The sequence below is a fragment of the Lissotriton vulgaris genome, chromosome 3_1 (assembly GCF_964263255.1).
Source record: "Lissotriton vulgaris chromosome 3_1, aLisVul1.2, whole genome shotgun sequence".
Lineage (NCBI taxonomy): Eukaryota > Metazoa > Chordata > Amphibia > Caudata > Salamandridae > Lissotriton > Lissotriton vulgaris.
Window position 1 is genome coordinate 1,092,066,196 of NC_141689.1, and position 26,173 is coordinate 1,092,092,368.

General features: G+C 45.0%; 1 protein-coding gene across 1 annotated transcript in view; it reads left to right on the forward strand.

Moving 5' to 3' along the window:
• ADAMTS3 (ADAM metallopeptidase with thrombospondin type 1 motif 3) overlaps positions 1 to 9,005 on the forward strand; it is a 702,179-nt gene extending 693,174 nt beyond the window's left edge. The window contains exon 22 of the mRNA XM_086961556.1: positions 4,823 to 9,005. Within this exon, the coding sequence (XP_086817682.1) occupies positions 4,823 to 5,400 (578 nt within the window). The 3' untranslated portion in view covers positions 5,401 to 9,005. The remainder of the gene's footprint in view (positions 1 to 4,822) is intronic.
• Positions 9,006 to 26,173: the final 17,168 nt, after the last annotated feature.

Consider the following 26,173-nt stretch of genomic DNA (forward strand, 5'->3'; position numbering starts at 1 on the left):
GATCCATCGGAAGATCTTGCAGAGCATGCGGAGGGTGTGAAAGCATGGAGAGGAGACGGCGTTGACTTGTCTGGTCATCAAGAGGGAGAAGTCCAGTATGAAGCCCAGGTTGCGTGCGTGGTCTGTCGGCTTGGGGGCGGTGCCCAGGGCTGGGGGCCACCAGGAGTCGTCCCAGGCGGAGGGTGATGGTCCAAGGATGAGGACTTCCGTCTTGTCTGAGTTCAGTTTCAAGCAGCTGTTCTTCATCCACTCGGCGACATCTTTCAACCCTTTGTGGAGGCTGGTTCTGGCGGTGAGGGAGAGGATCAGCTGGGTGTCGTAGGAGATGATGTTGAGGTTGAGTTGGCGTGCGATGGCTGCGAGAGGTCTCATGTAGACGTTGAAGAGGGTGGGGCTGAGTGATGATCCTTGCGGGATGCCGCAGATGACTTCGGTGGCCTCGGAACAAAACGGGGGGAGGCGGACCATCTGTGTTCTTCCAGCGAGTAACGAGATGATCCACTTCAATGCCTTCTCTTGGATGCCGATGTTGCTGAGGCGTTGGACTAGGGTGCGGTGGCAGACAGTGTCGAACGCGGCGGAGAAGTCCAGGAGGATGAGTGCCGCTGTTTCCCCGTTGTCGAGGAGGGCTCGGATGTCGTCGGTGGCTGCGATGAGGGCGGTCTCGGTGCTGTGGTTGGCTCTGAAACCGGACTGCGAGGGGTCGAGGGATCCATTCGTCTTGAGGAAGGCGGGAAGCTGTCTGTTGGCGATCTTCTCGATGACTTTGGCAGGAAAAGGGAGGAGCGAGATGGGGCAGAAGTTTTTGAGGTCGGTGGGGTCCGCTGTTGGTTTCTTCAGTAGGGCGCTGAGCTCGGCATGCTTCCAGCTCTCCAGGAAGGTGGCGGTGTCGAAGGAGGTGTTAATGACGTCTTGGAGTTGGGGTGCGATGATGGAGTCGGCCTTGTTGAAGACGTGGTGGGGGCAGGGGTCAGTCGGAGATCCGGAGTGGATGGTGTTCATCGTGCGGGCTGTGTCTTCGGTGGTTGCTGCGGTCCAAGTTTGGAGGGTGGCGGTGGGGTGCGTTGGTTCGACGGTTGGGTGCGAGGATGGTGCGCCGAAGCTGTTGTGGATGTCGGCAATCTTGCGGTGGAAGAACGAGGCGAGGGAGTCGCAGAGATCTTGTGAAGGGGTGATGTCGTTGTTGCCGGTGCTGGGGTTGGAGAACTCCTTGACAATGCTGAAGAGTTCCTTGATGTCGTGGGCGTTGTTGTCCAGTCGATCCTTCAGTGATTTCTTCTTGGTGGTCGAGGAGCCAGGCTTTCTCGAGGGTGCCGCAGATCTTCTTGGAGTCCTTGAGTTCGTCGGTGAACCAGGGGGCTTTCTTGCTTCTGGGTTTGCTGTGGGGGTTCTTCAGTGGTGCGAGGTCGTCGGCGCAGGCGGTCAGCCACTGCGTGAAGTTGCGGGCTGCTTCATTGGGGTCCGGTGTGCTGGCAGGTGGGTTCTGGTTGAGGGAGGTGGTGAGCTGGTCGGCGGTGATCTTGCTCCAGCTTCTGTGAGGAACCTGTTGCGGGTGGTGGTGGGTAGTGTTTTTTTTAAGCTGAAGTGGACGTAGCTGTGGTCGGTCCAGTGGAGTCCGGTGGCGTGGCTGAAGGAGATGTGCTTGCTGGATGAGAAGACGGGGTCAAGCGTGTGGCCGGCGTAGTGGGTGAGGGTGTTGACCAGTTGCTTGAGTCCGAGGTTGGCGAGGTTGTCCAGCAGGGTGACGGTGTTGCGGTCCTTGTTGTTCTCCAGGTGGAAGTTGAGGTCCCCTAGGAAGATGTAGTTGGTGGAAGGGAGGGCTTGTGGGCTGATGAAGTCCGTGATGTCTTCGCTGAATTGTGTGCATGGTCCCGGGGGTCTGTAGATGAGGGTGCCTCTGAGGGTCATCTTTTGGTCGGTGTGAATCTGGAAGTGGAGGTGTTCGGCGGCGGTGTAGGTGTCGTCGGCATCGGTCGTGATGCGGATGGTGTTCTTGTGGACGATGGCGATGCCTCCCCCAGTCTGGTTGACGCGGTCCCTCCTGATGATCTTGTATCCATCCGGGATGGCGATGGCGATGTCGGGGGCTGAGGAGGCGTTCATCCATGTTTCAGTGAGGAACGCGATGACTGGTGATGTTGTGTCGAGCAGGTTCCAGAGTTCGACGGCGTGTCTGTGGACGGAGCGGGTGTTGAGCAGGATGCATTTGAGGTCGCTGCTGAGGTTTGGCTTGGCGGGCGCGGTGCATGTTCGGAGGCAGGTGAACTTGCAGGTTGTGCAGGTGAAGGGTCCGTGGAAGCGTTTCGGGGCGGCCCGGCAGCAGGCGGGGTTCCGGCCGGCATTGAGTGCGTTGAGGGCGGCGGAGTCGTAGGTCTGTCGGGTCGTTTTGCGTTGGTGGGGGCCAGGGGTCCTGGCGCTGGCGCGGTCCAGGCGCAAACGGGCGCAGACAGGCTTACCTTTGGCACGCCTTTGGTGCACAATCGGCGCGCCCGCTGCGTGTGACCGCTGCGCGTCCGCGCGGTCGCCATTTATGGCGAAGTAGGAGGGAGGGAGGAGCAGCTGGGAGGCGGGGAGGGCACAGAAGGAAAAGGGGGCGTGGCCATTAGCTTGGCGGCGGGAAGCGGGGAGCGGGGCGGGCAGGCAGAGGGGGGCAGAGAAACAGCACAGTCAATCACAAAAATCAAGAACAGCAAATGGGAGACACAATAAGATTAACAAGATGCAGGGAAACAAAAAGGAGACAAAATAAAATCAATAGTGCACGCAAATACAAATACTATGTCTAGAATTTCCCTCCTTCCTTCCCTGGCCCCACCTAGTCTGGGGGCACAAAAGACTAGTGTGAATCCATTTGTGAGTGTGCTGAGGCAGAGTGTGATGTGCAGGTGTGGTAGGCGACAGCTCCTCCCCCTCTTCCTGACAGAGATGGCCCATCCTGACAATTCCTATTCCCCCATGGTCTCACTTTTTGGAAGTAATACACAAGCACCAACAGCCAGCCACACCTGGCCATGTGACCCAGAATACAGGCTGCAGGCACCAGTGGTTAGAGCAAGACAATAACAACTTTCTAAAATCCGCATTTCTAGAATTTTGACTTAAAATCGGATTTTATCATTAAAGAGGGTTTTAAATTACAATTATTTAAGACACTAACCTCAAAATTCCTACCTGCTCCCAATTGAAAGTTATCACTTATTAAATGTAATAAGATAACACAGCGTTATCCTATGGTAGAGACAGGCCTTCCAGAAGGGAAACACGAATGTAAGATTTTTTTCACCACCAGCACATGTGCAAGTTAAAAGTTCATATCAAACTTTTTAAAATACACTACACCCAGCCCTGTTTATTTATTTATTTATAAAGTTTTATATAGCGCGGACTAGATCCCGAGGGATATCAGAGCGCTTTACAGTTGTGGGGAAGGTAACAATCAGAACTTGAGTCAAACATGGGTAGTAAAATAAACATGAGATCAATAGTTCACGCATAACAAATCAAATATAGTCCAGAGAGGACAAAGGGTAGGGCCTACCAGAGGGGTGACTTATATGTATTAAAAAGGAAGGGTTAGTCTTGGCAAAAGGTTTATTTTGCCACATCGAAATGTCATTTAAACTGCACATTCAGTTTAAAATGGCAGGTCTGAGACATATTTTAAATCAGTGGTACAATGAGTGTTGCAGGTCCACTAATGGAATTTAATTTACAGGCCCTGGGTACATGTAGTACCACTTTACCAGGGACTTAAAAGTAAATTAAATTTGCTAATTGGGTGTAAGAAAATTTCATCATGCTTAAGGGAGAGAGCAAATGCACTTTGGTTAGCAGTGGTAGACTGCGCAGAGTCCTAAATGTCAGCAAAAACGGGTCCAGATTACAGGAGGGTGAAGACAAAACGTTTGAGAATGACCCTGCAGAGAGGGCCAAGTCCAATAGCTTAGAACAGCAATAATCGCTGTGTTACCATACAGTGATCCTGTAGAATGGAGAATGTGGTGGAACGTCACTTGGCCCAGGACAGCAATGATCATTGTGCTGACCCTATTTGTTGCCTACCCAGCTTTGCATACTTAGACAGCATCCTGTATTTTGTGGGAAGGGGTGATTAATTTGCCATTAATATTTTCAAGAGTTCACAACCGAAGATAGCACATGCCTGCTCTAGAAATCTAATTTAGTTTTCTCCTCTTGAAAACAAATTGCGAAGCATCACAAAACTATCAGTGATGTTACCATTAAGTGTTTTTGTAAAGATATCGTACTGTTTGTCTGCAAATTGGCTTTTACTGTCTGCCAAGAATGAGATAATATACTGTTGTTAGTCAGTGAAATAGATATTTAAAAGTGTCTATCTCAAACGGTTCACCTACCAAGTGAGCAATTTTCACAATAAATATTTCTTTTAATTATATTGATATGTCAGCAATTTTTCTTGAGACATTGAGGTACTCTAAATTGAGCCCTAAAAAGGGCAGGTGCAACATATACTAGGATTGCTAAAAAAAAAAACTTTTCTTTGGTAACTGAAAATCAAACTGCCATGTATATTTAGGATTGTGATTTATTCGGTAGATCAGTTTCCCTGATAGGCATCCAGTACCATTTCATCGGAAAAATTAAATTGATACTAACTAATTAGTTATTGACAGCAGGCTTTTTGATGCCTCTCTATTTTGAGGTAAAGGTTTTGCAATGTATTCATAATGATATGCTATTATCCTAACTCCGCGTGCATGTACTCATTTGCAGTTTACCGATCTTTTACATGCAAGCATTTTAATTTTTCTTACCTATACCTACTTTTTTTGTTCTGTAGATGAACCATGCCTCGGAGACAAGTCAATCTTCTGCCAAATGGAAGTACTGGCACGATACTGCTCTATCCCTGGTTACAACAAACTTTGCTGTGAGTCGTGCAGCAAGCGCAGTAGCACCCTTCCACCTCCTTTCCTCACTGAGGCTGCTGAAACCCAAGGTGAAGATATATTTAACCCTAGCATGCTGGCAAAAGTTCTAGCAAAACCAACCTCTCTGACACCTGAGCAGTCACCGACCACCTCTGGGAAGCGAAATCCTCTGGGCAGGTCTCCTTTAATCGAGGAAGACACGGATCTCAGTGTTCGACCCTCTCCAAATCACAAGCCCAAAGTTTCAGATCCACCCAACAGGAGGGGTAATGTACCTGCCGGTAGCAAAACCTTTCGGTTAGCCTCAGTGCCAAACCAGACACCCAATTTGAATATTAATAATTCCTCGTCAATGGCAGCTATCGTTCTAGGGGCAGCAATTAACACGAGCCATACAGGTGGTCTTTCCTTAGCCAAGGTCTCCAAGAAGATCGAAAAGCCTGTTGACCGGAGACGTCCTTTAAGAGCTTCTTCGGTGGAAAGATGAAGGTCCTCACAGAATTACAAGAACAAAAGGTTCTGTGGACACCATGGTGTATTTTGCTTTTAAAAAGCAGATTCTCTTCCCATTATGGTTTGTAAATAACAAGAAGGAAAAAAAAGTGCGGGTTCACTTTCTCATCACTCCCATTCTTTGTGGTCTGATTAGCTTGACTTTGCTGGAGAAAAGCACCAAAGAGATTCACAGACATGAAGGAAATTTGCTGAGTGTTTTGGCCACTCATCAGCTCACAAAAGGTGGCCAGAACCAATTTTGCACATCAGCTGAGTTCTATTGTTTTTTAAAATAATTTACATGTACAAACACAGAGGTACGAAAAGTTTACATACGCTTCGACCGAACATTGTTTTTTTCCCTAATGGGCCAGCAGACTCTGTAAGACTCGTATAGCTAATTTATCTATAGAAACAGATATTGTATACACAGATTTGCAGCTGTTGTGTAAATAATGTATATTGCAGAAATCAGTGTTATTTGTATGAGATTTGAGCTGTTAAACAAATGTTTACTTATGTACATGTCAGAATTTTTCACGGTGCCTATCATGAAGAATTGCCTTATTTGCATTCCTAGAGTTTGTATGCTAAACAGAGTTATGTAAGAGGACCACCATTTTCAGGTAAAGAAGGACTCATCTTTTTTCTTTGAGTTGTAAAAGAGGACCCCCACTTTTTGGTGAAGAATGAATAGCCTCTCTTTCTTCTGGAGTTTTAAACAATGACTGCCATGTTAAAATGATGAATGCCAGGTTTTTTAGACTAAGACCCTTAAAGGGAAGGAGATGATAAGCAATATTTCACCCTCTATATTTTCAAACTTCATGGCATTACCAGTTAATACTGGCCGTCCCTTATTGAAAGCTTGCAAATCTGTTTGTATGTTATAATGAAATATGGACTAGCAGAACTATGCAACTCTACTTGTTGACACAAAAAGATTACTTCTTTAATCTGTTACAGTGTCTTCTCAGTTACAGATTTCTCATTGTCAAAGAAACATCTATATCCTCAAAACAGTACATTTTATTCCCAGCCAAATATTAATATCACAATATTTGCTTTTTCCCACGTCTCCATTCACTGACCTATGATCAGCATTATGGATCTCAGAGCGTTTGCCAAACAATAATATAGTAAAGTTCAAGGAAAATAACAGTAGTGATCCAAGTAGCAATAATAAGTTTTAGTTTCCATAACATTTTAGAAGAGTACTAGACCTTAGATCAGAATTGGTTGCTGCATCCCTCGTGTTAGCAATATCTAGGCTTCTCTGTGAATTAACCGGTAATACATGTTGAATGGAAGCATGGTCAATTGGTGCCACAAAAATAGCTTACAAGAAGGTACAAGTATCTTCAAAAATAGATCCATAAGGCAGCTACAAATTGACGATTGTAACTGAAAATGAGGCATCCCGTTTACCAAGGATGTTGCATGCGATACTCTACATTGTTGGCTCAGGCTAGTTAAAATACATGGAATGTAGTGTCTTAGGAAGTAGCATTTCCTTAATGTACACTAATAATGGCAGCTTGAATAATGGCATGAAGTAAATTTAATGGTGCTGTACAATTGGAAATGAAGCCTCCTACTCTTCTGTACTATTGGGAAGAGACGCTTCATTGAAACAAATTAATATAAGCCATAACAAGCAATTTTGATATCAAGGTTTTTTACAACGCCTCTGAAATTTAACTTTCTAACATTTGAGTCACTTCCATGACCAGTAGTCTTGAGCTTATTTTTTGGAAAATGTTGTTGGGCTCTATTATTGGAGCTCTTATGTTACTTTGTCCCAGAGTGTCCCAGACACTATTCAATCTAAAAAAAAAAAATCTAAGATCTAAATTTGTGATGAAATGCCCATTCACTATTCTCATGCCCTAGAGTGATAAAGAACTTATCAATCATTTGTATGGAGAAACATTACAAATCACATGTGCATGTATATTTATATATATATAACACAATGTATATGGTGCCAATGGATTTGTGATTTGCAAACAGAAACAATCACATTGACCCTGTAAAATTATGTGCATCCACAATTAGGCAATTTCCGCTGGTTGCCCTATTGACCTTTTTGACCAAAGGAAATTTGTTGGGATTTTAGCTATATAATCGGTGCCAGACTAGGCACAAGTTATCAAATATTGCAAAATGTACACATATTCGAAATAGTAGGGAACATTTTCATGCAAGTAGCAGTAGATGCTTCTTTGACGTATAGATGTTTGCATTTTTCCCATCACCTGAATGCATGTTCTGGGCTTGGGAAGTCATTATGTTTTATTTCTTTACAACTCCAACACTATACCACGACTCTGATGACAGAACTAGGTTACATTCCAAGATTTGCTTGCTTTTCCCAAAATGCAAGATGCATGGCTGCTAAATCTTTACTAATAGTAGCTCTATGAAGAGTTAAAACTGATATTTTCTCTGTATGTAAGGTTTATAAGGAAAGGCGAGAGAGGTTTTTATGTGACCATGGTTCTACCATACATTTCCACAACCACAATGCATCTGACTGCAATAATATAACTATTAATTTATAGTAGCCGACACCATTCCCACTTAAGCCAGTTTTACTCTCTCATTTGTGTAGCTGTAAAGTACTTGTATATATGAATAAGAACTGCAAATATTTATTGAAGGTTGATTTTTTCATAGTTTTTTATGTATGGAATTATTTACACTACTAGTAGCAAGGACATTAGTTAGCCAACAATTAGTGGTATGTAGTTAGAAAATTGCTCGCGCATTCTCAAAGACACATAGCAAGAATGCTAAGAAAACAAAAAACTACTGTAGATGAACAAATGGACTAGGTATGTCTTAGCATTTACAAGATCTAAAATTGTTTGACAATGTTTTTTATTGCAAATATCATAGTTTTAGCACTAGCGTACTAAAGACCGACATGCAATTTTATCTCTGTAAAATTGGCCATACTTAAAAAGAGAAAACTGTTTTTTTTTTAAAACAGTGACTTTGTAGCACTAAAAGTGTTAGTTAATGACTATAAATTTCGTTGTGAGAAATTGGAAATGTAGCTATAGGAGATACTTATGCAACTTAACTGAAATCATTATGCAACTCCCAAGATGAAATACATAACCCTAGACTAGAACATAGATAGAGTAATCCCTAAAGTGCATGGTGTTAAACTATGTAACTATGTGTTGTGTACGTTTCTTTGTTCTCTAACCCAATGAAGTATTGACTCAACACCTCTGAAGAATTGCTGCTAAACTTATGCAAAGCTTTTGAAGGTCAAAAGAAAGTAGTTTTGTGTTTTAGTTTGTATGAAGACAATCCCTGACCCTCAAACAGACAAGAAGGATGTGTTTTGTGTCTTTTACAGTCCCAAAAAGTAAACCTGAACAAGCGAACTTGCCTTTTTATTTTTACATGTATACTGTACATTGTATGGATGTAGATACTCATACTATACGTATTCTTGTCTATTACTTTTGGCGTATTTTTTGTACAATGCTCATTTTGTTTTCATAAAAGTGTACACTACTGATGCTGTTTGTTGTATTGGGGAGCACGTAAAATAGCATTAAAAACTTAACAACACCTTAATGTGATGTGTGTACTTTGTGAATGTTTTTCACCACACATAGTTTATTGTGTGGGCTTTCAGAAATGTAGAGCCCATTAAGGTCCCTAAACCAAGAGATTACATTATGCTCTCTTTTTGTTTTACAATGCACAACAGAAAGGTGAGCGGTTCAGACTAGCAGGATTGATACCCTTGCTGAACTGATATTGTGTCATGCTGTCCAATTTATTTATCACACATGAATTGGGTCTTGTTGGTTTGGCATTAGCTACAAATAACATACACATGTTTATGCCATGCTAGTATAAAATAAATTTGGCCAATAACATGTCATCTGGATCAAGTGTACCAATAAATGCTGAATCATACGTTTATTATTACAGTGCAAGGGTGCTATCGCAACAGAAAAGCACTCTAAAAATAAAATAAACAAATACTGATTAATTGATGGCTTACAGATTTTGTGCTAAAAGCACTTTGCAGAAGAAAACAACTGGGGTGTACACCCAAACGGCAGTTATTGTGATTTTCTGTCTCCTTTAAATCTTCTGTGAGGTAATGGAAAAACATCTTTATTTATTACTACTGCACTCAAAAAAATAACATGGAATAAAACATACACTTTGATGATCCACTGAGTGCAATATGCTGTTTATTATTTGTATTGAGAGAGGTGAGGGGCCTTAGTACCCGCTCGAGGCTCCGCCCATTCCTGAATCATGGCCCTTCCCCACACTCAACAATGGTTTGGGGAATCTGAGTGATAGCATGCATGCTGGCGATTTGAAAATGGAAGATGGTACACACCTGCAGTTTGGCAAGATAAATCGTTCTGAGTAAGTTATGGAAGAGTATGCAGAAAATCCACGACGGCGTCTTCAATCTTTTAATATTACCTCCCCCACCTCAGGCCTGAGGTAGTGTCAAATGCCATCAGCATGTGTACAAAGGAGCTGAAGGCACAGCTGGGCAGTCCCCTGTGGAGTCCCTACCCACTCCTCCTCAGGAGGACATAACTAGGCTAGGGGTATAAATTGAGAACAGGAGTTTGAAAGTATATTTGGGCCACTACATGGATTTTGCTTCCCTGTTGGCATGGGGTACCATTCTTGGCTTTGCAGTCGGATGTATCTAGCTTTATTGGGATTGGCAACTACTGTTTTCCAAGCTCCCTGAAGCCCCAGGCTGGAAGTTTCAGCACATATGTTTATGCGCACCGCAGAGAAGCCTGTTTGAGACCAAAAGATACCAATATGTGTATTGTCTGCATCTTGTTTTCCCATGCCCAGCGTCTTGGCTTGTTTTCAGAGTAATGCCTGAATACTGCTTGGGTAAATGGGGGTCAGTGCTGTTTCAACCACATGTAGATTCCCTCATCCCAAGCCAGGTCTGTCCTCTGGGGTCTGTGCTATTCAAGGCAAGTCAAGAAATCATTCTGACAAGCCATCCTTGGCAACACATGAACCAGGAACTAGGAAAAGCTCACTGAAATGTCAGGTACTTCCCCAGTACATTTAACATTCAGAAGGTAGCTGATCTGACCACTAAGCCTTGCTCTTGGAGGACGGTGTGAGGTGAAGGTCTGGATCAGACCGCACATGCACCAGTCACAATATATATAACATGTTACCTGATGCCATAGTTCTGTTATGCCTTTGCACAGCTGATGCTAATGTTGCTGCAACCAATCTGGTAAATGGATTTACTGGAGAGGGTGGCTTGGAATGCCTGTTCTTTTCATTCCTTCTACAGGATAGTCCTACGATATTGATGGGCAGATGATTTAGACATTCAAATCCTGCATCTAACAGACAAAACACCAGGCATGGATCCCACACATCGCAGGGAAAAATATATTTTGGTGTCACCATGGTCAAAACAGCAAACCAGTCCAACACATCAGACAGGATCCTGCACGTCCACCCAGCGCATGAGATATTCCAGTTATTTGGTATCAACAAACACAACCACACATAAGGCAAAAATCAACACTAACAACAGTACATAGTGGACCAGACTGCACATGCAGGTGCCGAGCAAGCAATGCGTCAAGGTCCATCCAAAAGCACCTTAGAATGAGAGTCACAAAAAAACATCTAACACAACAAATTAGACAGAACCTAGAGCACACCCTCAACCCAGCTCAGATATTCTGTGTAGTTTGATATCACCTGTGTCATAACAGTACTAACAATAAGAGTGCATAAATAATTACCATACACAACACAACACATTACTACGAATCCACTCAAATATCAAACAGCTCATAGTAGTGGGCCTCTCGGCATTCATAACAGGGGCAGTTATAATATGTGAAAATGTTCTTGTCTACCAGGCCCAATCGCAACAGTGCAAATTCAGCAACAAAAATCACCACATTCCCATCATGTATAAGACAGTTGCAAGACGCCCACTACATGAAATATACATGGAATCAACCACAAATACAGCTTAAAATACAATTTGTTGATCTAAAACCTTCCCTCCATATATATATATATATATATATATATATATATATATATATATATATATATATATATATATATATATATATTATATATCTATAGCAATATATTATTTTAAAACACTGTAAAAAGTTGTATGGATGGGTCTAAAGGTCCAAGGGGAACATATACTCGACATACCATTTGTTTTAGGGTATAGCATATCCTAAAATGTTGATAAAAGCATTAATCAAAGTGCAGTCATGCAGGTTCAAGGCTGTGATTCATTAGATAAAGTGCATATTCATTTTTTACAAAGCCATAAAAGCAACGAATTAGAAAAGCTTTGAATGGCACATCATCCAAGCACTAACACATAGGTATACAAAAGTTGTATCGATGCCTATTCACTAGCATTTAGAATACCACATTCAGGCAGACATAAGATATTTTGCAAAAGAAAAAGTCCACCAGCCTGGAGCTGTCAGTCCTAAGTATCCTAAAGGCCTCCAAAAGCCACTAATACCTAGCTCCCTACACAGAGGCAATATCCACTTTTTTCTCTGGCGGCCTTATGCTGGGAAGAAGAATAGAATATGAGGTAAGGACTCAGAGGCACCTCTACAAGTTGAACACTTGTCTCCCTCAAGTTTTACAGTAGACCACTTATTACAAAAGAACTCTAGTAGGAATAGACACATACCTACATTGTAAATACAGTTTCCGAGCCAGAGAGGGTGTCATTTTGTCTATTGTGTTCTCATACAAAGTGAGCAGTTAAACATTGATAAACTCTGTTTTTAGAATGCCTGTACTTCCACTGATAATTTCTACAGACATATACTTCCAATATAATACTTTAATTTCCATTTTTGAAAGTTAGTTTGAATCCTCCGGAAATCCAATGCCTCTCCAGTCCCAGTATCCTCAATACAGTTTTGACATGCTTAAGCCAAGGTCTTTTTTGGGCACTGGAAAGAACCAAAAGATCACTCAGAATTTATCGATAAGCTGCTAGAGCAGCCAAGGTCCAAAGTCTGTGCCAGTAAATCAAGGGCCTATATTCAGCTTTCAAGCCAATACTTTTCATTGCCATGTCTAGCTGCAGAGGGATCAGGAGTGTGCTCATTGGGAGGGCAAAGAGGATCTAATAAATCTGTTTTCTACCAGGATCAATATGGCACAGTTTGCTAGTCCCCAAACCTCTGAGCCACACAAGATCGTTCCCAGTGCCTTGACATTACAGATCTCTAATCCCGGAGCAGCTCCCTTAGAAATAGTTTTCCTGTGGATCTTTAGCAATCTAGTTATGTACTGCCGTTTGGAAACATGCGGTTTTAGTGCTTGCATAGAGCAGTCTAGGTTAGGTGTTAGTCTTAGCCACGGATAGTTGATATTGGAGACCTGTTCTAAAAAATATTATTGCCAACAAATAGCTTATATTAGTAGTTTTCTGTCTTCGTGGGATTGAAGAGCATACATTTGGTTTTAGAGCTATTAGGTTCTAACCCAAGCTCTTCACAAAAGATATTAAAGTTGTTTAGGAGCTGTTGCAGGCCTTTAAAAGATTCTGAAATCAACAAAGTATTGTCAGCAAAGAGTAAAGCGGGTACTCTCTTTCCTACCACTTTGGAGACCCGCAGCCATCCCTATCCAACAAATCCACTACATCATTATTATATGATGAGAACAGAGTGGGGGCCAGGACAAAACCTTGCCTCACCCTATGCATTATCCTTGCAGGTTCAGTGAGTTGGCCCTGGACCCCCCACCTGACCCTTACATATTTTTCTTCATGCAACCGAAAAGATTTGCCAGTAGATTAGAAGGAATACCCATCTTATCTAAAACTGTCCAAAGCTTCATTCTTGGGATAAAGTCAAATGCTGCAAGCAAATCGAAATAGGTGACAAAATGCCGACCACTGTTAATCAGGGCTGAAATGACAAGGCCTTTGATTTATGTTTTAAAAACGAAAACAAAAATAAAAGGCATTGTTATTTGCAATGTGAATAGCTCAAACTTGTGTAAATGCGAGACCTATTGCATTGCAAATGCTTGTTATATATATTGATTAATTGCTTTGCTGCCTTCCTGTTTGGTTTCTGTGTGGTTATATTTCATATCATATGCATTAGGTCAGGATTTTAAAATGAACATTTTAAACGCATATTCTGTTTTTTCATGCTTTTTGAGTGTGTTAATTTTTTTACAAAAGAGGGCATGGGTGTTCACTCATTGTCCTTGACCCATCTTAGGGGACTGATCTTTACCAGAATACCTTCTAATGCTAACATTGCTTGCTCTGTTGGTTGTGCATTGGAGTACACCTGGATTTCTGATTCAGGATAACCACATGGACTAATTCCTTAGTGTCAGTGGGTAAGAAAACCAAACCTTACGAGGTATATTTATAAGAAATGGTTCCGTTGTTGTGCCACAGTGGAGCACCAAATATTTTACAGCAGCAGTCTGACAGTTTCTAATGCCATGTTAGCATCACATTTACAATACTCTGCTACATGGCGTTAGGAAGAGACCGGTGGTGGAAAAACTAATGGTGACCTCAGTGCCGATTTTCTACAAAATGCACGCTAATGTAGAAAAAGTAGCATTCAGCCAATTAGCATCCAGGAAAACAGACACCTGCCATCCTAATGCCATTTTTGTGTGCCTGGCAAGGGAAATAATACAAAAACTACGTGAAAAAAAGTTACACTTATCTGAAAGAAGCTATAGATCAGCCAAGATTGAGAACAGCACAGGCCAACAACCCCACCAACCCTGCTACCAACCACGATGACCAGCCAGAGTCCCAGGGAAAGAGGAAGAGGAAGTGCAAGTTCAGTCAGGAGGAGAATGAGATCTTGATCACGGAGGTGACGGAGCACCAACACCAGCTCTTCGTTAGCTCCAAAGTGTAATTGGGGAGGAACAAGACCATATGGCAGTTCATAGTGGATAAGGTGAACAGCATTGCTAAAGTCAAGACGACAGTGACTGGTATGATGCTAAACGCAAAGCTATAGAGAAACTGGCAACAAATCTTCAGGCAGCATTGCAGACCGGAGGTGGTAGTCCAGCGCCCCAGGAGAAGAAGGAATGGATCCCCTGTAGGAGCAGGTGTTCTCAGTCATCTCTGAGGAGTCAGTGTTTGGAGTTGCGGGACAGGGCAGTGCTGCCTATGACAAACTACATCAGCAGCAGGGTAAGTCCCTGCAAGGGCCAATGTAGGGTACTACATAATGCTGTGCAGCCCAGGTAGCTTTCTGCGGCACTGTCTGCAGGAAAACGGTAGGCTCCTGGTTCATCTATGGTTATACATGACATCAATGGAAGGCTCACAGGCATTTTGAAAATAGCGTCACAAGCCTTCTAGCTGTGCTATCCTATGTTAAAATGAAAGGGCAACAATGTGTGGTTTCTCTAAGATACGGTGCATTCCTGTCTTAACTGCCTTTGCTGGCGCACAAGCAGTAGACATTCACCAAAGCAGGCACCTCTACACCATAGCTCGAGGGTACCTGCATTGGTGCTAGCCAGCGGACTGTGCACCGTCATAATGGAATTCACAGGGATGCATTGTATGTTCGTAGGCACAGCGCAAGCCTGTACTTTCCTATTCACACAGCTTGGCAGAGCAGGATGGTTATTTGCGCTGCACCACACGTCTATGAAAGATGTCCCTCTGTCTCACCTGGACCCATGCACATTAACCTATCCTCCAAATCCCTATCATACAATTGGAATCTCACAGAAGAAACAACACACCTGATGGGTGGGTGTTATATGGACTATGGGTAGTACCTACACATAGGGACAGTTCAAGAGTCACGTCCATCCTTACCTAGATTAAACTACATGGTACGCAGCTGTCTTGTCATGCAGGGCCAGACCATACATTTGTCATCTGTCATGGCAGAGACCACCTGAACTCCTCTCATCTACATATATATATGACTGGGTGTGGGTGGGAGGGCAAGGTATGTACTCCAGCAGACCAAGAGCCATATTTGAACTGAAAAGGCGCAGGGTGCTGATGCAAACAAATCTGCAGTGCCAAGCTGCATCTTTTCAAATATCCATGGATGGGCTGTATTTACAGGAATATGTGTCACCTCTGTGCTCACCCCTGTGCCACTGCAAAAAGAAGAGGCGTGCACCAATGCAGACACCTTTGCACCATGGTGCAAGGGTGCATAAGGTTGGACACATGATGGATTTCATTTTTACGAATGTTTCAGAAGTAACGTGAACCATCACTAACTATTATTTGGTTGGATTATCATCTAACTAAGTTTGTTATTCCATGTAAAAGTGTCACAGAAAAACATAGGAAAGAGGTCGGCGCCCCTGGAAAATGGTCACCCCAGTAGAAATTCCTTGGTTTCCATGACAGAGGCAAAGATGTCGCGCGACTAACTCCTGCACTTCTCACCATCTCCCCATGGCTCGATTTTGCGGCCTTCAATTGTTCAGTCTGAGCCTGGCAAACTGTTTGCTGTGCTCGGAACACCTGGAGTTGCTAATGCGGACTGCAGCTGGGGTTTGCTCGTTGCACTCGCTATCGTCTGACTTGGGACGGTGGCTGCGGCGGTTCTGAGGAGAACTGCTTGGGTTCCGGATTTTGAGCCGAGGTGGAAAAACGGGGACGGCACAGACTGTCCGTGGTGTGGTGCTCGCGGAAACAAACAGCCCACGGAGGCGAGTGGAACGAGGGCAGACTCGAGGCAGCATACCGGTTTCGGTACACCGAGACGTGAAATTGAAGCAAAGAAAGCCGTAATGAAGAATGTACCACAGGCAGTAGGTGGGCCCGCACACCCCTATGTCTTAGTTATTTTCTCTTTCTTTGGCGGCGGATCCCCAAATGAATAATTTGCAGGCAGAAAAGAAGGGAGATATGAATCCAATACAGGAAACTACAGGTAGTATTATGAGCAATAAGGGTGCTGTGGGCATACCAACCCAGGAAGTGGGAGCTGATAAAGAGAGTACTACCGTGCCCCCCCATCTGACTGTTACAAGTCTGGGCTTTCCGGGTCAATGGGGGGTGAGAAAAAAACCTCTCAAACTACACCCAGCTGGTTACTGAGGATTATTCAGTGCAAGGAGCAGATGGCAAGGAAATTGGAAGAACGAAGAGGGACGATGGTGACAGGAAATCCAATGCACCTTTAATTACAGGGTCTACTAGCACCATATTTCAGCGAAGGTGGGCCCTCTCCCGACCTGCCTGGAGAGAATGTTTTCTCTTTAACAGACGATTCATACTCTGCTAGGCAGGAAAACTCTTCCTCAAGCAGTGAGGCTCTTTCAGACTCCAACAGCAGTACCTCAACAGATGAGATACGACTGACACAAAGGAAGAAATCTTCCAAAAAGAAGAAGAGGAAAGAGAATCAGAAGGTGAGTAGCGGACAACAACATTATGGGGCTATTCGGATACCCAGATAACTCCTTAGGAAGATGGTATAAATGATAGCTTAAATATTGGTTTACTGTCTAAAGAACCTTCACTGACTACCAGCTTTTGTCTATAAAACAAATGTAAGAGGAAACTAGGAATGATGGACGTAGAGCAAGAATCGCCTCCAAGAATTAACAAGCGGGATCCGGAAGCTGAACAAGATATGCGGAGAGATTGCTGAGCGATTAACAACTGTCGAAGCATGGACTGAGGCTCTGGAAGTAGAGGTGGAGTCCTTGAAATCACAAAACTCTACTCAAGGTGCAGCTATGTCTGATGTTATGTTTAACCTTTTAATTCTGCCGTCGGCCAACGGTCGTCACGAGCGCTACCTCCCCAGTGCTGCGCATGACCGTTGGCCGACGGACCAGCATTCGTTCTCCGAACGGTCGGCACTGGGCGCTGAAAGTTCGTCGCTGGGAACGGGTTAAGCTTGTAGATCATGGAAATCGTCTGGGAGAAACAACTTACACTTTCTCAGGATACCGGAAGGAGTGGAGGGTAGCAACCCTAGAGCCTATATGGTGAACCTGCTGAAAGATGTATTCCCTGATCAAGCTAAATGTTATTGGGATTCCAAAATTCAACAAGCCCATCGATTTCCTTTAACATTGAAAAAACAGCCACAAAATGGAACGCAAAGACCCAGAGCCATGTTGGTGTTCTTCAACAACTTTCTGTTGAGGCAACTCATTTATGACTAGGCTCGTCCTAATGGCCAGAAGCTATATGATGGAGTATCATTCTTGGTTAAACCTGATTTTGCACACGTAAATGTAGAACGAAGATGGCGTCTCCGGCAGCTGTCTGTACCTCTTCAAAATTAGGAGCGGAAGTATTTCTCCAGAATCCAGCCAGGCTCAAGATTGAGTACAAAGGATCCACATGCAGCTTTACCTCTGAGGTTCAAGCTCAAGAATACCTAGAAGAGATCAAGTGAAAGGATGGGGGGAGTAGACCTCCCAAATGGACAGTAGACTGATTTACTATTTACCTCCAGCTGTTTTGATGTTTATTGGAATTTAGTAATTTGATGAATTTTTGGTACTAGCAATGTGGGAGGGGGACAGTGGGGCAGTGTATCAAACGTTCATCGCTCAGGCTATGCCTGATTGCCTGTTTTTTGGGGGAGGTGGGGTTGGGGTAGAGTGGGGGAGGAGAGGATGGATCACAAATTGCGGGGTGAGTAGGGACAAAAGATTACACTTGCTTTTTGGGAGTTATTTTTCTTTTTCCTTGTTTTTCTTGTATGCTCATGTTGTTTAGAATCAATTCTTGCTTAGGGCTAAAGGTATTACAAGAATAGGGAAGCTACGGATAGCTACTTTAAATGCTTGTGGGTAAAATGATGTTAAAAAAAGACAGACGGTTTCACAAAGCAATTGCTGCAGCGAGAAATTGTCTGCTTGCAGGAAACCCACATAGAGGATACACGGACAGGCCTTTTAAAGAATCTAAGATATAGAGGAGTGGGGGTAACCGCCCAAGGGACTTGCAAACATGGGGTTGCAGTATTAACACGTAACAGGTTAATGCAATTTACCCAAGTCTGTGTGGATCCACGAGGGCGATGGGTTATTGTCGGCTGCAGGGCATTTTAAAACCTATAAGTCACCCCCACAGTATGCCGTACACAGCCCAGAGGACAGGGTGCAGGGTATATCCTCTTAAGAATTACATGCCATGGTTGTGAAAAACTCATACATTAGTTTTCCACTACTCAAGGCCTACCTCTCCCATAGGATTACCTTAGGTTACCTTATTACATTTAATAAGTGATAACTTCCAATTGAGTGCAGGTAGACAGGCCAAGTTTGGTGTCTAAACAACTGTAATTAAAAGCCCTCTTTGATAGAAAAGTCAAGATTTTAATTACAATTCTGAAAATGACGCTTTTAGAAAGTTTCTATTTTCTAGTCCTAACCATCACATGCCTACAACCTGATACTGGGTCACATAACTACTGTATCTGACAGCTGGTCGTTGGACCCTTGGACCCAACTCTTCAGTACACTTCTGGACCTGTAGACGCAGCCAGGAAGAAGGACTGTGTTACAAAGGTATGAATCGTCATGGAGTCAAGATGTAGGTTCCAAGTAAGTCTTTATTGTTATTCAGATACAGGAGGTTTAGATGAGCCAAGACGTAGTTAGGCTATAAAGTATGCCCCACCAGGAGCAGGATATCCTTCCTGCTCAGCCTGCTGACATCAACTGCCTAACTCCCTGCACACCACATTCCATGCAGTCACCACATTCTATAGGCATCATAGGCTGAACAAGAGGAAAGAGCAAAGGAAGCAGAAGGTCATGAAATTAACTCACAACATACTGCTGTGCTGCTAAAAGGACTGCCACTCTGCTGCACTGCTGCCCAGAAGGACTGCTGCCCAGCTGTGCTAATCTGCTGGCCTGCTGCTCTCTTGCCTGGATGAGTAGGACTGGACCTGCATCTTGAAACCCGGGACCCCAGAGTGGCTCTAAGGGCTAGTTGGATGGACTCTTGATCAGAAGCCTCAGGGGCCAAAAGGCTTCCATCAACCTTGAATACAGCCACTGTACTTTCCCATCTGTGAGTTTTGCCCTCCCAAGTGGTGCCATCCCAGTGTTAGACCCTTGGAAGTGAGGCTGAAGAAAAGACGCATCTCCTCTGCAGTGCAACTCCTGCAGAACTAGTGCATTACATCAGGTTCCGCCCTTGAGACTAACACATCACCTCTGCTGTGCAGACCTCCCAGATGCAAGGACTTCGTATCACCCACAGAAGCCTATTGGAACATCAGCTATGTGAGGCATCTCCACAAAACAACACTGCTTCGCCCAGCACAGCCTATTGGAACCACAGCTGCGTGAAACATCTCCACGTAAAGACACTGCCTTGCCCAATGCATCCCATCAGAAGCGCTGCTGAAAGATGCATCTCCATGCAAGGACATTGCACTTCATATCTCCCCAGAACCATTGCTGCACGAAGCATCTCCAAGCCCGGCTGCGCGACACGTCCTCAACAGGTACTGTGTTCAGCAAACCTAAGTGGGCCCTTATAGCAGGCCTGAAATCCATTGCGGTCAGCCTGAACTTGTGACTTTGTCCCGGTTCAGCACAACCAGATAACAATAGTTGGTGCTCTGTGCTTTTTTATACTATTTTTACTGAAATATTTAAAACTGCATATCCCTGGTTCTGCAGATTGTATTTTTGTCATTTTCATCTTGATTTATTTATTACAACTTACTCTGTATTTGGTTTTTAGGTCTCGCCCTGGAATTCGCATCCGAAGGATGCGTCCAGGGCGGAGACTTATAGTCGGCTGACACGGGGGAATGAGGGACACAAAACTGTGACGAGCGTGGATTGAGCTGCGTGCACGCGCGTCAACATTCACGCATGCGCACATCACAGCCACACGCATACACAGCACTCACGCATGCGCACATACACACGCATACACAGGCACACCCCCGTCACCTACACGCATACACAGAGACCCCTCCACACACACCAGCCCCTCTCCTCTCGGCTCCACACACACGCACACGCATTTACACTTACACAGACACGCAGGCACCCAGACAGGCAACCCCCCCCCCTCACACACACGCATACACACAGACTCCAGGACACATACACATACACACACACATGCACGCTCACACACATACACAGTCCGCCGCCGCGCGCGCGCACACAGATGCCCCCCGCCCCCCCCCAACAAGGCGACGCCCCACTCACCGGCATCCTCAGTGCAGCGGCTCCCACCGGCAGCAAGACTCTTCTTCCCTTCTTCGGCACCGGGGCGCAGGGTAGGCTCCTGCCTGCTCCGGTGCGCCAAACAATCGCGGCTCTTCCGTGGGAGGCGGGGTAGGCTCCCGCCCTCCTACTTCCGGTTGTCCCGCCCGGCCTGCCTGACTTCCTGGTAGAAGACACGGAATGTTCATGGCAAACAGACAGACAAAAAGTGTCTTAAGAATCTTTCGTGCGCCGGTAAAGTCATCGCGGTGCTGACCAGCAGAGGGAATGCACAAGGTAAGCGGCTCGCAAGGAGGTGGTGGGGGTGTGAGGCGAGGGACGTGATCTCGCTTAATTTAGTTTCGAGTAGAGCCCCCTGCCTCCCTCAACCGTGCCCCCTCCCCCGCTTGAAGGGGCCTGTACTATGCCCCTGGTGCCCATTTGGTTTGTATTGTAAGTTCGCAACTCATTATATAACACACGTTAGAGTTGCTCCCTGAGCCTATTCTTCAGGACATTGACACAGTTTAATTCCCTCACAGGTGGCCCGTGTGTGTGTTAATGTGTGTATATGACGTTGCACCTGTAGTTGTGAATGTACGCACGTCTGACTGGCGCGGAGGTGTGCATGCATACGTGTGCATCTATCTCTGGATGCGGGCAAGAGCAGAAATGTCCTCTCTCTATGTGTGCTTCAGTGGCCAGCCACTACTGCCTCTCCAAAGGACTTGCGGATTGCCTTGTGTTGCGATCAAACTCACTTCCGGATTTCAGTAACGCTAGGTGTTACCTGCGCATTATCAGGCAAGGCCTTTCAAGGGATGAGCTCCGGAGCTCATCTTTCTAACAACACGATCCGGCTGGAGCAGCGGGGACGGCTGAGGTGCTGAGAGGACTCGGTGCATCAGAACACTGATGCTGCAATGCAGGTTTTCTCTGAGCACTTACAGTCACTGTCACAACCGGCTTTCGTTTTCACTGTTAACAGCACATATTTCTTTTACAAGTGGGATTAAAGGAGGTAGGCAGAGGACCGTGTTCAACAAAAAGAGGGGACACGTATTGCATGCAATCCTCCAGAATTGGCACCGCTTTTACAATATACGCGCTGCTGTGATTTGAGGCCCTGTTGAACAGCTCCAACATTCACCAGACATCATTTCCTTCATGTAGAGACATGAAGAATGGCGGAGAGGGAGTTTTGAATATGAGGGACTATGTTAATGTAAAAAGGGCATAAAGTACACCCTGCCGTAATTCTGGTGCAGAGTGACTGCAAATCCTCCAGTGAGCCCACACTGAAGGCCAAGATTTGTCTGTGAGATACGGGAGACTCAGGGGCCCTCTTCAAATTCTGCCTGTGGGCCCCCTCCATTTTGCATTGCGTCATAGAGTGTAATGTGCTGTAGGGCACAAGGCGGCTGTCTGCTGCACATGGTACCTTTGTATATTTTCTTGTCTAGAACCAGATATTCCTTAATACTTCCCGGAAAATCTGTTCTTCTCGGAGGAGCTAGTGTGTCACCGAACAGGATGTGACACAGGGGTATCGGAGCTAGGGGAGTCAGAAACGCTAACATCATGGAAGGGCCTTTAATGGTGCAGGTTTGATGATGGAATACCTTTCTGCTCTTACATTATTTAAGGAAATGTGCTCCCTGTGCTTTCCAGTGAGGAGTGTTGAGTGTCCGGTGTAGTACAGAAAAATGGACATGCATCCTCGGATCAGATTGTGGCAGCTAGACATGCAGCAGAAGTTCGTTGTCACTCGCTTCCATTTCTGCACATTCAAGCACCTTGGACCGGAAAACGTACGCTTGTCCCTAATGTAACAAGCGCGAGGCCAGGTGCTGCAGCAACATTACAGTACTCCATTGCCGTGGGCCCAGAGCCATGAACTAGGTTTAAACCTTCTCTAATCTCAGTTCCTTCGTTAATCAGATGCACCGACCAGAGCCGTAGCCTCCATTAGCGCAGCAGGAGCATTGGTGCCGGGGTTCAGAGGCTCTATGTAGACACCCAAACACACACACACGGAGTGACAGTGAGTGCGAAGTGACAGTGAGTGCGGAGTGACAGTGAGTGCAGAGTGACAGTGAGTGCAGAGTGACAGTGAGTGCAGAGTGACAGTGAGTGCAGAGTGACAGTGAGTGCAGAGTGACAGTGAGTGCAGAGTGACAGTGAGTGCAGAGTGCGTGCAGAGTGACAGTGAGTGCAGAGTGACAGTGAGTGCAGAGTGACAGTGAGTGCAGAGTGACAGTGAGTGCAAAGTGACAGTGAGTGCAGAGTGACAGTGAGTGCAGAGTGCGTGCAGAGTGACAGTGAGTGCAGAGTGAGTGCAGAGTGACAGTGAGTGCAGAGTGACAGTGAGTGCAGAGTGACAGTGAGTGCAGAGTGACAGTGAGTGCAGAGTGACAGTGAGTGCGGAGTGACAGTGAGTGCAGAGTGCGTGCAGAAACAGTGAGTGCAGAGTGCGTGCAGAGTGACAGTGAGTGCAGAGTGACAGTGAGTGCAGAGTGACAGTGAGTGCAGAGTGACAGTGAGTGCAGAGTGACAGTGAGTGCAGAGTGCGTGCAGAGTGACAGTGAGTGCAGAGTGACAGTGAGTGCAGAGTGAGTGCAGAGTGACAGTGAGTGCAGAGTGACAGTGAGTGCAGAGTGCGTGCAGAAACAGTGAGTGCAGAGTGCGTGCAGAGTGACAGTGAGTGCAGAGTGACAGTGAGTGCGGAGTGACAGTGAGTGCGGAGTGACAGTGAGTGCAGAGTGACAGTGAGTGCGGAGTGACAGTGAGTGCGGAGTGACAGTGAGTGCGGAGTGACAGTGAGTGCAGAGTGACAGTGAGTGCGGAGTGACAGTGAGTGCGAAGTGACAGTGAGTGCGGAGTGACAGTGAGTGCAGAGTGACAGTGAGTGCAGAGTGACAGTGAGTGCAGAGTGACAGTGAGTGCAGAGTGACAGTGAGTGCAGAGTGACAGTGAGTGCAGAGTGCGTGCAGAGTGACAGTGAGTGCAGAGTGACAGTGAGTGCAGAGTGACAGTGAGTGCAGAGTGCGTGCAGAGTGACAGTGAGTGCAGAGTGACAGTGAGTGCAGAGTGACAGTGAGTGCAGAGTGACAGTGAGTGCAGAGTGACAGTGAGTGCAGAGTGACAGTGAGTGCAGAGTGCGTGCAGAGTGACAGTGCGTGCAGAGTGACAGTGAGTGCAGAGTGACAGTGAGTGCAGAGTGACAGTGAGTGCAGAGTGAGTGCAGAGTGACAGTGAGTGCAGAGTGACAGTGAGTGCAGAGTGCGTGCAGAGTGACAGTGAGTGCAGAGTGACAGTGAGTGCAGAGTGACAGTGAGTGCAGAGTGACAGTGAGTGCAGAGTGACAGTGAGTGCAGAGTGACAGTGAGTGCAGAGTGAGTGCAGAGTGACAGTGAGTGCAGAGTGAGTGCAGAGTGACAGTGAGTGCAGAGTGACAGTGAGTGCAGAGTGACAGTGAGTGCAGAGTGACAGTGAGTGCAGAGTGACAGTGAGTGCAGAGTGCGTGCAGAGTGACAGTGCGTGCAGAGTGACAGTGAGTGCAGAGTGACAGTGAGTGCAGAGTGACAGTGAGTGCAGAGTGACAGTGAGTGCAGAGTGACAGTGAGTGCAGAGTGAGTGCAGAGTGACAGTGAGTGCAGAGTGAGTGCAGAGTGACAGTGAGTGCAGAGTGAGTGCAGAGTGACAGTGAGTGCAGAGTGACAGTGAGTGCAGAGTGACAGTGAGTGCAGAGTGCGTGCAGAGTGACAGTGAGTGCAGAGTGACAGTGAGTGCAGAGTGACAGTGAGTGCAGAGTGACAGTGAGTGCAGAGTGCGTGCAGAGTGACAGTGCGTGCAGAGTGACAGTGCGTGCAGAGTGACAGTGCGTGCAGAGTGACAGTGCGTGCAGAGTGACAGTGCGTGCAGAGTGACAGTGCGTGCAGAGTGACAGTGAGTACAGTCACTCAGCACCACCACATTATCAGTCAGAACCACCACAGCATCACTCAGAACCACCACAGCACCACTCAGCACCACCACAGCATCACTCAGCATCACTCAGCACCACCACAGCACCACCATAGCACCACTCAGCACCACCACTGCATCACTCAGCATCACCACAGCCCCATTCAGCACCACCACAGCATCACTCAGCACCACCACAGCACAAATATGTTCTCTCAATGTTTCAAGCTTTATTACAAATGTCACAAAAAGATGTTAATATTTCACTTCTGTTCTTGGATTTTGTTACAATAAAATACACTGAACATAATCTTCACAAAAGTTATTTACAAAAGTTTAAGCTATTGCCATTATAAATTACAATCACTTTTATTAAGTATTAAAAAAAATTAAAAGCCATTGTTATTTGTAATATCAATACATCTAAGTCACGTAAATACAAATGTTGCATTACAAATGCTATAGGTGTCACATTTGCGAAAGTTATAACTACTGGCATTGTAAATGACAAAGCTATTAATTTAGCTATTTTCAAAACCAACACATAAATGAACGTTTGGTGAATTTCCATTAAAATATTTGACTTTTTTACTAAGATATTATTATACTGTTTTATGCAAACAAAATTTAGATACTGCATAAATAACTTTAATAAAACATATTTTATATGAAGCTTTTTATGTAAAAAAAAAATATAGCATAAAGCAAAAAACAATTGCCATTTACAATGCTAATAGCTCAAACTTAAATAATGCGAGACCTATTGCATTGCAAATGCTTGTTTAATTTGTGTGGAATTTTCCTTTAGTGGTGTTTTTACTTTATTACTGCTTAAAGTGCTGCATAAATACTTTACACATTGCCTCTAATTTTTTTTTAGCTTTATTTACCATTTTTAATTAACAACGTACATAAAGCCATAATGCTTAGACATGCAGATACATTGCAGGCAATTTCGAAGAGAAGCATGAATAGTAACTATAACTCTAACTTAAGTTTGAATGCTCTATGACAACCTACCAGAGGGTTCAGCACAGGTTAATGTGGGGTTTGCTTGTGATTCTGCTTGACAAGGATTATGGTTGCAGCTTGAATACGGTTTCACCCACCTCATCCAGTAACCCAATGTCTCACAGTCATTTAATCATTACTGAAATCTGGGAACCCCCACTGAATATTGATTGGAATATGGGGACCCCCACTGAGTTATTACTAAGCACTGGGTACTCCAGCCCAAGCATTTTCAGCGATGTGAACAATACACAAAAAAATACAGAAACAAGCATTCATCAGGCAAACACACAAAAGATGATGGGGCTTATTTATGAACCTGTGCGTCACTGTTGCGCTACCGGTGTGTCCCCAGCAGGGTAAAAAAATATGTTACGGTGTGTCATATTTACAAAGTGACGCATCTGGGTAGATGCGCCCCTTTGTAAGCCCCTGCGCGACATTATACCTGCAGCAGGTATAATTTATGCAGGGTGGGCGTTTTACCGCAAATAATCCTCATAGAAGTGACTCAGTGAAATCTATGAGATTTCACTGCATCACTTCTAGGACGCAAATGCGTCAAT